At 34.7% G+C, this 13,463-nt stretch overlaps 1 protein-coding gene across 1 annotated transcript; it reads left to right on the top strand.

Moving 5' to 3' along the window:
- Positions 1-3,505: 3,505 nt before the first annotated feature.
- Positions 3,506-11,695, top strand: LOC108375473 (transient receptor potential cation channel trpm-like; the record flags this gene model as incomplete). Its single annotated transcript, XM_017631603.1, has 2 exons — positions 3,506-4,037; positions 11,616-11,695. Coding segments are annotated over exons 1-2 (413 nt in total), but the record flags the coding sequence as incomplete, so codon positions are not given.
- Between the last annotated feature and the right edge of the window lie 1,768 nt (positions 11,696-13,463).

Here is a 13,463-nt window from a genome sequence, read left to right as displayed (position 1 = left end):
TAGTTGCAAACTTCTTTTGTAGCTTTTGCTAAAGCTTTCATCATTTTCTCCAGATTTGGAGCCAAATATGATCGTTGGTTTTAATTTTTGAGAGCGTTAAGACTTAAAAAATACCATTCTGTAAATTCAGGAAACAATAAAATGTTTTACAAAAGCTTTCTTAATTATAAACCAATTTTTAGTGGACACCTCTTCCAGGCATTCTCAATCTTTAATCGAGCTTTTGAAGATTGGAGAAAAGGGATTTGGATTTTACTGACAAATAATCAGCATTTTTTAATTTTTTGTTCTACTACATTTAACAAACGCCTTGAAATGAAAAGTTCAAAAGCTTTTTCTATATTTTGTTTGGCTTCGAAAATGCTATTTTAACCAACTTTATATTTTATGTAAAAACACCATAGCTATGAAAGAGAAAATAAAAAAATATCGAGCTTTTGAGTTCTGAAAATTTGGTAAATACAACTTACATAAGCATTTTTTTTTTCAAGTGTTTTGTTAACTAAGCTTTTTGNTCAGATTTGGAGCCAAATATGATCGTTGGTTTTAATTTATGAGAGCGTTAAGACTTAAAAAATACCATTCTGTAAATTCAGGAAACAATAAAATGTTTTACAAAAGCTTTCTTAATCATAAATCAATTTTTAGTGAACACCTCTTCCAGGCATTCTCAATCTTTAATCGAGCTTTTGAAGATTTGGATTTTACTGACAAATAATCAGCATTTTCTAGTTTTTTGTTCTACTACATTTAATAAACGCATTGAAATGAAAAGTTCAAAAGCTTTTTCTATATTTTGTTTGGCTTCGAAAATGCTATTTTAACCAACTTTATATTTTATGTAAAAACACCATAGCTATGAAAGAGAAAATAAAAAAATATCGAGCTTTTGAATTCTGAAAATTGGTAAATACAACTTACATAAGCATTTTTTTTCAAGTGTTTTGTTAACTAAGCTTTTTGAAAGCAAAACGACTACTAGTTGTTTTAGTTATCGAAAGTTTAGGAACAAGACAGATTGTTTGAATGTGATAGAGGGAACCCCATTGCGCCCTTGAGGAGCTTTTTAAGCTTTCTAAGCTTCGGAAAGGTCAGGGAGATTGCTTTACTTACACAAAGGTCAGAGAGAGCATTTGCGTTGCCCGCCCTAAGCACTCTTCAGTTGGGCTTTACATTTGAATATGAAGCTTTCTGGAACAGAACAAAAATGTTAAAAGCTTTATTAAAACATATTTGGGTTTACAGTCATGTGCTGAAAAATAGAGCTTTTTGATTCAAAAATTGTCCTTATTTGTTAAATAAGGCAATTTGGAAACTAATGATGCCCACAATCAAGCTTTAAAGCTGTGCCCGTTTTTAAAGATGAACGGAAAGTTACTTTTCAGGCTTTGCATGCATCCCTATGAATTTTTCTTACTTCTTTTGGAAAGGAATCTGGTGAGGATAGGCCTATTCATGCTTTTATATCAGCGTCGATCAGAGAGCTTTTACACTGTACTCGTTGATATGAATTCTATAAAATGCTTTAAAAAGCTTCTCTCGCAGGATATGTTTTGGCGATTACTGATGTGTGTAGGCAAAATACGTTCGGATTTATAACGTTTTAACAGAATGCGACCAAAACACATTTCGCCACTGAAGCTTTCTAAAGATTTCTGTAGATTTTAAATCGTACATTTTTTAAATATAAAATTTTTTACTGGCGAGTGCACCGGATTTTTAAAGCTCTATCTACATACCACTACAAGCTTCACATTTACAAAGCGAAGAGCTTTATGAACCTTTTCAAANTTCGCCACTGAAGCTTTCTAAAGATTTCTGTAGATTTTAAATCGTACATTTTTTAAATATAACATTTTTTACTGGCGATTACCGGATTTTTAAAGCTCTATCTACATACCACTACAAGCTTCACATTTACAAAGCGAAGAGCTTTATGAACCTTTTCAAACTCTCAACGATGGGAGGGCTTTAAGCTTCTTGTAGAGCACAATTATTAAAAGCATCGCATATTGAAGAACGCGTTTTTAGTTCCATTTAGTTCTTTCTTAACTGTTTTTTTTTGTCAGAGAAAATCAAAATCTTTAATTTCCAAATAAAATTTTGCTTAACGGGTTTGAATAGAAAATCGAAAGAATAGCATATAAATCTGTANGCATTATTAAAAGCATCGCATATTGAAGAACGCGTTTTTAGTTCCATTTAGTTCTTTCTTAACTGTTTTTTTTTTTTGTCAGAGAAAATCAAAATCTTTAATTTCCAAATGAAATTTTGCTTAACGGGTTTGAATAGAAAATCGAAAGAATAGCATATAAATCTGTATTAAACAACCCAGAGCAAGCTGAATACGGAGAATTTAAAGTGGTAAAGCTCAGAGGAAATCTTTTACCTAGATGAAGCTTGCTACAATAGGCTCCTGAGCCAACCTATGTTCTCATACATACAATAGAAATTTATTCACTTTAAGTAATTACAAATCAAAGAATAAATGTGTGCTTTATTCTCTGAAAGCGTTAAAAGCTCCCAAAGCTTTCAGTAAATTATTGCAACCACGCAGCGACAAAGCTGGAATATCTACCTTTTCTAGATGCAGCATCTTTCTTAACCTCAATAAATAACAAACAAAATATTACAAATAAAAACAATCACCCTCAGAAGCAAACAAATGCTTTAGAAAAACATACTGTCTCAAAACAAACGCTAGACTAGTTCGTTTTGTGACAATACTGGATCAGGATTGGTGATAACATTTAAGAGTATAAAGTTTTGAGAAAAAATTTCTTTGACTCTTGTGAGATCTTGCCCTCCAATTCATTTTTTAAGAATAAATTTTTTCTAAAAAGCCACTCAAGAGCAAAACATTCTTTTAATCAAGTGTTGAAAAAGTTAATTGCCTTCTCGCAGTAGCTGACAGAGTTCTAGTCCTTCAAAGAGACTCGCTCTTTCTCTAGCCTTATCACAGCTTGTAAACGCACACCTACATACCCAGGTTTATAGGCGTCTGTGCGGTTATATTTTTATACCGCAAATACTTACTAAGAGCTCTATCTACACGAATGCATACAGTTATATGCATGTGTGTACATATGTAAGTATGTAACTAAGTCTCCCACCTATCTATCCAGACGTCCATTCGTCTGCTACTACATAGCAAACTGTCAAGTCGTCGCGTAGGACTTATGTAGGTGATAGCGGCAACAAACAAGCGGCGACCGAGCAGTTTAGTACACAACCGCAGCGTGAACGCTCATACATTGTGGCGATGCTGTGGTTGATGCGCGAAAGTACTTACTGCGCGACGAAGTGAGCATTTTTATGCTTATATAGGCAACAGCCAACAGGCGTGTTCACAATTAAGTGCAAAATGTTGTGAATTTAATTAAAAAGTTTCGCATCAACGGGAGTGAAAGAGAAGTTCAACAACTATCGCGTTAATATCGTCCTGTAGTCGTCTCACAATCTGTTGCACATTCATATTTGCAAAATTAATATAGTGAGTGCGAGAACAAAAACAAAAACAAAATCAAAAACAAAAAAAAACTCAGTGCGATGAAACCAACTAATGGCCCGCGTAGAATTCGCTTAATCGAAATCTTTTAAAATTGTTAGCGAGAAATCGTCGAAATAAGTGCGCAAATCTTGCATGACTCCCCTCCCCCCGTTTAACTGCGCTCCATCCGTTCACCGCGCTCATCGCCGCCAATATGGTTATCGTAGACTCACCTCGTGTCGCGCAGAAGTATCTGCGTCGCGTTTCAAAAGACTTTTCAACAGTGCGTCGCTTTAGTTCCGCGCGCCTCCCACACGCCAGCACGCAACTCTCACCGGATCCTCAGCCTGTGTCGGCGGCGCAGACTGTTGATGGCATCGATAATGTCAATGACGTTCCAATCGGTAAATCCGAGTCTTTTCGCGGCATACGGCAGCGGCAGTACGCGCGCAAACGGTCCTCCGTCTCGTCGACACTCACGCGTGTGCTCATACTTAATGTACGTGATTTGCTGAGGGTGACCGATATGCGAGAACAGGAAAGTGAGGTACATATGTTTGGATGCTGTTGCTGGTGCGAAGCACACTGCCTTTCATTTCAACTCTGCTCTTCCTCCTCGTTCCATTCATTAATTACCATCTCCTCAATTTGTTCATTGAGGATGTAATTATAAATCGATGACAGCACGTCGTTCGTTGGCGCTGAGCTTCGCTTGATGGCTGCTGCAAAAGTGGCCGTGCATCACTCGACGCTATTTCTGTTTATTTTTGCATTCCTCGCAATTTCTCAATTATCACTCAGTGTCAGTGCTTGTGTTTTCATAGGCGATATCTCAGTAGTTTGCTGCAGTAAATATTGCTCGTTAAGTTCAGCTGCAGTTACTCATTTCCTTGTGATATCCAGTGTTATGACAGTATTTGATTGAGTTGTGCTTTTTTGTTGTTTGTTTGTTATTTTGCTTGAAAGTTTTACCACCCTAGCCGTTTGGTCATTTGCAGTATCTATGCAGTTGATGCATTTGCAGTATGCAAATTAGCTTAAGTACATAAAAAGTAAAAGCTTGTATGTGCTTTTAAGGAAATTTTAATAAGTCATTAGGCGGAAATTGCTGTTGCTTGTGAGGAAATTCGAAACATACTTTGGGCGTATTTTGCTTGAACTATTCAACACTCATCTCTTCTTTCTTACGTATCCCAACGGTAGTCAAGACTAAGCGATAGGAGCTTTTTAAAGCTTCATATAAGTTTTCAATGAAATGAGAAAAATTTCACTGCCTCTGTTCGTATACAGTTAGTTGAAAAGTCGTTTGATAAGAAAAACAAAAATTTAAAAAAATGTCGTTTTCTTCTTTTTCGCAGTTAGGCCCCGATATATCAACCATAATCAAAAAATGTATATTGTTATTCCCCGAAGAAGATGTTTCTACTTATTAACAGTTGGTATATAAGGCAAATTCGAAAAACAGCAACATTGGGATGGAATTATATGGACCCCCTATGAGAGCCACGAGAGCGGTGTGAGCATTAGGGTGGTCCAGAATAAAGTTTAAAATTTTAAGCTCTTAAACTCTAGATTTTTTCTGAATAGAATACAAATGAATTTTTCCATGTACATATTTTGTATGGGACAAAACACTTTTTCGTGCAAGTAGTATTGAACTCTTGAAAATCAATGTTTTTCGGTCGAGAACCTTCGTTTATCTTCAAGAAGCCTCCGATAAAAATACAAAATTGTTTATCCAACTTTCTTTTAATGCTAACTAATTTTATAGGTCCCCTAAAACCCCAAAAATACAATAAGTGACCCATAAAAAATCGTTAGTATTAAAAAATTGAGAAATTAACGATTGGGTATTATTATGAAAGTCTCCTGAAGAGAAACAGAGTTTTCCGATCGAAAAATATTGTTTTTAAATAATTCTATACCATTTCTGCGTAAGTGTTTTTTTCTCATATAAAATACGCGCAAATCTTCATAGGCTATGAAGCAGTCCTAATTATATATTTAAAATAAATATGGGTATTATTTTTATACCCGAGCGCACTTGTGCACAAGGGTATATTAATTTTGTTCACATAACGGTTGTTTGTAACAGCCAAAACGAATCGAGATAGATATAGACAAATGTATACATAAATGATCAGGATGAAAAAAGAAATCGATTAAGCCATGTCTGTCTGTCCGATAACTAGAGCAAAAATTGAGATATCTCAACGACATTTGGTATGTAGGTTTCCGCTAATCCAAGGTAGGTTGGTATTGAAAATGGGCGAAATCGGACTGTAACCACGCCCACTTCCCATATAACGGTAATTTCCAGAAATACGAAAACTGCGATATTTTAGTAACTACTGAAGATAATTCACTCAAAATTGATATTTACAATAATTTTCAGACGAAAAATAAGAGTATTATAAATTTTTGGAAAATGGGCGTAGCCACGCCCACTACATGTTACATGTGTATATCTTGGTAACCGCTGCACCAAATTCTTCCAAAGTTGGCACAATTTTTAAAATCGGACCATAACCACGCCTACATCACATATAACGGTAATGTAGAGAAATACAAAATCTTCGATAAATCAGTAAATATTAAAGCTAATTTATTCAAAATTGATGACTGCAAACAATTCTTTACCAAGAAATACAATTCTTTACCAAGAAATACGTTTATGGTAAGATTTTGGAAAATGGGCGTGGCACCGCCCACTTATGATCACATATATGTATCTCGGTAACCGTGCTACGAATTTGTACCAAACTCGGTATGGTTATTGTGCTTGCCACATAAAATCAAAACGTTGAAAATTATTGAAAGTGGACTAAAATTGAGGCCGCTTCACATATAACGGCAAATTTCAGAACTGCTTGGAACTTCGATATTTCGAACTTTAAGGACGCTAATTTACTCAAAATTGATACACCCCGGCTTACCATCTAGCGGTAGCTTTCGGAAAGGTGAAAAAACATATACTTAATACTTGCGCCGGGCATTTAATGTTCGGGTCCACCCGAACTTAGACTTTCTTACTTGTTTCTATTTAGAAAAATCTTAGGGGGTGAGAGCTTACAATTTTTAACTTTATTGTGGACCACCCTAATGCTCACACCGCTCTCGTGGCTCTCATAGGGGGTGCATATAATTCAGCGATGGGCAGAGAGAGCTTTTACTTTTTTCGTCGCATGTATTTTTTTCCTACCCTGGTGAGCATCATATGTTTTTATATCGAGGTTATTCACACTTGCCTAGTTATCAGGTTATGTGTTAATAAATAATTATTATGTAGTGTATTTTATTGTTGTTAACTGAATAGAAAAATTAACCACATAACCACATAACCTAATAACCATGCAAGCGTGAATAACCTCATTTTGATTATGGATCCAACTGCATTCAAAATAGCTCTCAGTATTTAAAATTTACCAACGATTCGGGCAAAAAGCAAAGCAAGGTGTTTGTTTTAGAACCTTGCTTCGAATATTTACTACTTTTCTAAGTGTAACTTTGTTGAGCAGAAGTCACTTTCATCAGTAGATGACCAACAAACAGTCTTTAAGAAAATATCAAGGCTTAATAATGATCATCATAGGAATAATTTGGCGCTTACACTTTTGCCAAGTGTTTGGCCGAGCTTCTCCTCCAATTTGTGGTGTGCGTCTTAATGTTGTTAGACAAATAAGGGGACCTAAAATTTGACACTGCCTCTGAATGGCAAATGATTTTGTAGAAGCTTCTTCCATGACAGAAATACACTCGGAGGTCTTGCCATTGCCTGTCGAGGGGCAACCGTTGCTGAAAAAAAACTTATTCTAATTTAGATGCTGCCCCACCATGGATCAAAACCAGGTCCGAGAGAGTGGTAGTACGCACCTCTTAACCACTCAGTCACAGCGAATCAATACAGTACTTACTTAGTTGAATAATGATTCTTCTCATTTACTTTTTGCTACCGGCGATCGTATGACCTTGTCACGCAATAGCCCAAAATATTTTATTAAAACAAGTGTGCCAGCTTGGTAAGCATAAATAACCGTTTTTCTTTCCCCCTCCTTTAAAGTGACCGCTATTATGTACCTACCTAATTTCGAGGACTTTATAAATTTTCCACGAAAAATATAGAAATAAATTAAGTATGCGCTTTGCTATCATTTGCACACTAATTGCCTATTTATGAGCTGTAAATAATAAAAATGCAATTAAACGGTGTTTGTCTCCTCAAAAATGTTAAACAACACTTTGCAAAATTTGTTCTTGTTGGCTTTTTAAGGTTTTTGCTTGTCTTGTTAGCCGTACATAAATACATATAAATATACATTCAACATATAAATATATACACACAAATACAAATTTACCAGTTTGTGTAAGAAACTTTTCTTTTTACTTAAGAAAGTACGAGTATTTATTTGTTTCATTAAATTGTTCTTCACTTCAATGCACAGCCATGCACCGTTACACACATTCACATGCACATAAAAGAACTCATGCATTGCATTAAAGGATAAAATTAAAGGTGAAAAAGTAAAATAGGAAGTTGACGAAGATAGTTTTTTATACTAGTCAATTTAAGAACTAGAAGATGTAATTATCGAAAATAATATTAAATAAAAAATAATAATTTAAATAAACAATAATATAAAGTAAAAAAAAAAAAATTAAAATTAAATAAAAATGTATGCGACTGTTACGAGTCTTGCCGGCACAGCAGTTAATTATGCGTCAAGTGGGACCTGGAAAATCTAATACCATAGACAGACGGCAAAGATAATCGGGATTAACGGCGCAGTTAGTTAGGTAGGTAGGTAGGTAGGTGTAGCTGCCACTGCTATGCAGAGACTCACATAGTTTTCCTACCCTTTGCTAAACCACGAAACTCGCCAGGCACGCTAGGTTTAAGTCTTCCAATTTGTCGCGGTAACTAAAGTAAGGAGACCCCAAAAACGACACCTACTCCTCGATAAAGCAGAAAAGATGGAGAACTGTCTCATCCCTCTTTAGATAATATAAGCTTCGACACCCTTTCGATAAAATTCTCCTATAAGCAGCTTACAGCGTTTTTGTTACTCGGAAGAATCTGCTTGAAATGGAAGAAGATGGACTAGGAGTAGAAATACAAATGTAGTTCCATGTATCCCGCAGTGTTGTTATTAAGATTTGAGAGGCGCATTCTCGCGTGGAATAAAGCCAGCCTAAATGGGAAAAATTAGACGCATTTCATATATCATTTGCCAGTACCAGCAGCTTAAAAACCCTACAACAAGTAATACGAACATCAAGACGCAATACGGTGCCCAATGCTCACCGTCCCAATTATTTAATCAGTCGAATGAAGCTGACTAGGGAAGTTTGTGGCAGAGGCCAGATTGACGTTGCAGCATTGCATTATAAACTTGTTCTGAACGTCAGTGGGTATTTTGATCAGAAATCTCCTCAATAATGTACACACTAGACTGCAGTGTCCGCCGATGACCGCGGCATTCCACTTCGTATGAATCAATCTTTGGAAAATAGGTACGGGACATTAGTGGACGAAAAACTCCAAAGACGATCTGAAATTGTTGTATTCCGCGCACGGTGTGCTTTTGGAACACTCTATGGGAATTGGTCGTACTAATATAATTTCGTTCCATAATTAATCCTTTAAAAACATTTTTTAAATTTTACTATACAAATCTTGTTTATTGAATTTTTTATGCATGATTTGCTTGCACAGGCCCTTCTCCCAAATTAATATCACTTGAACAACAAATTATAACGATTTTGAAGTTGAAAATATACACAGAGAATATCGGTTGGGTCCGCATTTCGACTGAAAAAAGCCGAAACAGAAGACACTATTTTTTCAATTTAGTCCTTCCCACAAATATAATCCACATTCTGCGTGTCGTAAGATACAAACATGGTTTTAAGCCCCTAATCCTTCAATGAACGCCACCAGGAATCACAATAGGCCAGGCGAAGACTTGCAAACACAACACAAAAGTGGTGAGAGTATCCCGAACTGAGGGCATCCTCTATTTGTCATGGTGCAAAGGCTATCTTCCTCACCCATGTCAGCAATCTTATAGATAAATTAAAGTGTAACCAACCTATGATTGTCGCGTTCACTCCATGCCTCCTGTCCACAGAGCACATATACCCCCTCTGTATCAGCAAAGGCTACCATTATGTACTCACCTGCTTCCAGTTCCACTGAGCTGAATCACAGAACTCTTCACTTTGGTATGCATGATGGCGAACACTAGGGAGGCTTTACACAAAAAACCTACTTTGCTCTAATGATATCTAATTTACTTTTCGACCGTGCGCTCCAGGCTCTTCAACATGAAAGATTCCATACTGATTGGTCTGAAGCTTTGTGGTTTCGTAATGTAGGCTATTTTGTCCTAATGAGTGGGAACGTGTTCAACTGCTCTAAGAGGCCCTAAAAACTCTTAGTATAACCCCTATAAGCCTGACTGCCCCCATATCAGCATCTTAACATACATGCCGTCTTACCCTCGGTGATTTTAATTTGACAAAATAGGCTAGAGAATACCGCACTGACTCCTGAGTAGCCACTCTTGATGATAAGTACCAGTCTAGTCTAGACTTCCATATGTCTATATGCGGCAGGAATCAACCTGTTACCCGGAAAATGGGGTTCGTAGAGAGTGCTGATATACGATCTTTTAGATTTTCTGAGAGAATGCAGCCGTTAGGTTCTGCTGAAGTACCCTACACTGCCTGGCAGTCTCTTTCACGATATCAGTATCACTGCAGATGCTCTCTAGAGCAGCTTAAATGCGTTCTCTTATATGCGTTCTGCGCTATATAATATTCGGACCAATCCTCCCGTTTTGGGGTTTAAATGCCCTTTGAAGTAGTTTCGTGGATCTTTTATTAGATGTTTGGTAGAGTTAAGCGTGCCATCATGTGACCACTTTTCCCCTGCCTGCTTCTTGTTAGCCGACACCATTCGCAAAACAACCAATCAAAGTACTGGTTATATTCTCTGGGTCGCTCTTCAACGGATTTCAACTGTCTAAAGTTTTGGGAGATCTGGTATTCTCATTTCAATGGCCAACCCAAACTTTGCCTTTGAAGGCAGGAACGCGATCTTTTGGCGCGTGAAATTCAATGAATCAGATAACTCGATAGCCAGGAAAGCAGTGAATAACATGAATAAAATAAAAAAAAAATAAAAAATGAAATGAAATATTATAAAATTTAATCAACTATAGCCCCAATAAAGCTGAATAGAAATAAAGAAAAAAAAATGTGATTAGCTTTTCTGACTCGCACTGTATCTTTAGTCAAAAACTTTAATTTTGAGTTAGTGAAAGCGTATCTTTAAAAAGTAAAAGTTCAAAAAATGTTGCACAGAGAACGATCTAACTCGAATTCTCTCTTCTAAATTTTCTAGATGCCAAAATGTTTGCTTTTGTAAGCTGATAGTAACACGCCAAAGTTACGCTTTGACTAACTTAATGCAAACCTCTATATAATTTATGTGTTCAAATCTTCCACAATAAATGATTCCATACATAATTGGCATATAACTGTAACACATCTCTTTCACAGTTTTCGATAATTTTAATTTAAGATTAATTTGCATTGATTGATTTTCTGCATTTATTTCATTGCTACTTGTATATATGTATGTATGTATATACCTTTTCAATTGTTATGACAAACTTCAATTCAGTTTAAAATTTTTTTAACCCATATTTTATCTCTACGACTCTCTACTCAACTCTCACTACTTTACTATCTGTTTCCTTAGTGTGTTTATGTTTTTTTTTTGTTTTTTTTTGTGTTCGTCTTTTATTATTGTTGTATACTGTGTTTCCAATTAAGTATTGTTGGTAATTGTACGAAACTAAAACCCCCCAAAAAAAAAACGATATATTTTTACACAGAAACAAAACTAAGTACTTTTTGACGTGTATGAATTGTCTCAACGGAATGTAAAAAATATACCATTGAATGAATATAATAACAGTAATACTAATTTTTTTGCTCATCAATTAAAAACTAATACAAATATAAAATCAACTAATCTTTGTTTCTTTTTGCAAATTTTCTTTTTAACTACCATTTGAAAATATTTGCTGATCACCCTGGCGCGCTTCCCGACCGGCAGCATACACCTCGCAGCTGGATTGAAACAAATTTCCAAAAGAGAGAATGCATCAAATTCATACCATCCAAAGATGAGACAAAGTGAGTATACAAAAATATGATTGGCCGAAAAATAGATTCATTTAAATCTTATTATTGTAATTTTAGGATATAGTACAGTCATGTGAAAAATAAAAGGGACACGACGTTTTGACCGGTTTTGGCGATTTTCCTTTTGTTTGTTTAATGTTTATTATTTTTTTTTTATATCACATTATTAAACTAAAAGTATATAAGTGTAAACTTCAAGCTTTGTAGAAAAATTCGAAAAATTAATCAAAACTTTTTATTAAGCATTTTTAGCAAAAAATCCAAGTATGCAGTTTTTTTATCCCATTAAATGCTAGCACAAGAAAAAGTAAGTTTAAAGTGGCTAACAATTCGCCTTGATTTTTGATATTTTTTTTTGCGGGTGGTGTTGTTATGCTCTTCTATACAAAAAAAAAATCCCAACATACTTTGTTTGGAAAAAAATGCGAGACACCGGCAGCAAAGAGCCACTTTAAATTTGCTCTATATTAAGCTGGAATTTAATGGGATATAAAACTTAGACTTTTATAAAAATTCTGTGTAAAAAGTTTGTTGTTGTAATATTTTGTTAAATTTTGCTACTTTTTCTACAAATTCTTAATAAAAATTCGTTGTTGTAAATTTTTGTTGAATTTTCCTAATCTTTCGGCAGAGTTTGAAATTTATACTCATATGGCTTTTTTTACATATTGCGTTGTGTTAAAAAAAAAATAATAATAAAATTTAAACGAGCAAAAAGAAGATAGCCAAAACTGGTCAAAATGTCGCGTTCTTATTATTTTTCACATGACTATAATTATTAACCACATGGAAGCTTAAAATTAAAAACTGGAAACCAGTTTTTGCAAATGTGAAAACGGCACACAAATGTTTGGCAATTTTTATGATTTATTGAGTAATTTTATAACTGGACATACATGGATACTGGACTTTGCCACTTTAAAATTGTACATAACTTTTTGGTAAAATAAAAGCTTTACGTTTTTTTGATCATCTAAAAGATGAAGATGGACATAGGGTTTTTTCATTTGTACACTGGAAATAAATTGTAGGCCATTTTAAAATTAGATATAATTTTTTGGTAAATTAAAAACTGGACATAATAATGTTTCGTTATTAAGACACAGGACATAAACTTTTGATCAATTACAAATAGAAGCTAAACATTTGATCATTTAAAACTGGATAACAAATTGATGATGACATGCGGATATAAAATTTTTCTTTAAAAAAATGGATGCAAAGTACATACTTATACATATATACAGTATTGGCCATATCTATATCACCCCCATTTCAAAGTGATATTTTTTGCCACTTGTGTTTAATTATTAATTTTTAAGAATTATTAGAATACAGTTCATTCTCTAACAAAACCCATATAAACCCAAGTTTTAAACTCTGTAAAAGACTACAAAAAAAAAAACGCAACAAATTTTCACCTAAATTTCAAGCTTTTTTCTGCAGTGCTAGAATTTTTTTGAGTACGCAATTTTATAGCCCATTCAATTTTAGTCAGACAAAGTGCAAGTTTCAAGTAGCTAAAAATTACCGTTGATTTCTTAGTTTTTTTTTTTACGCATTTGCTTCCATATAACGTATAAAAACACAATTTATTTTTATATGGAAGAATCCCGCAACATCTTCGGCGAAAAAAAATTCTAAAAAATCAACTTGAAACATGCACATTGTTAGACTAAAATTGAAGAGGCTATAAAACTGTGTACTCAAAAAAATTCTAACACTTCTGAGAAAAAAGTTTGAAAGTTTGTTGATTTTT

This window comes from Rhagoletis zephyria, unplaced genomic scaffold (assembly GCF_001687245.7).
Source record: "Rhagoletis zephyria isolate East Lansing unplaced genomic scaffold, Rhagoletis_zephyria_1.1 Rzeph_scaffold_08995, whole genome shotgun sequence".
Classification (NCBI taxonomy): Eukaryota; Metazoa; Arthropoda; class Insecta; order Diptera; family Tephritidae; genus Rhagoletis; species Rhagoletis zephyria.
Note: the sequence above shows the minus strand (reverse complement) of the source record. Positions and strands in the feature narration are given on the sequence as shown.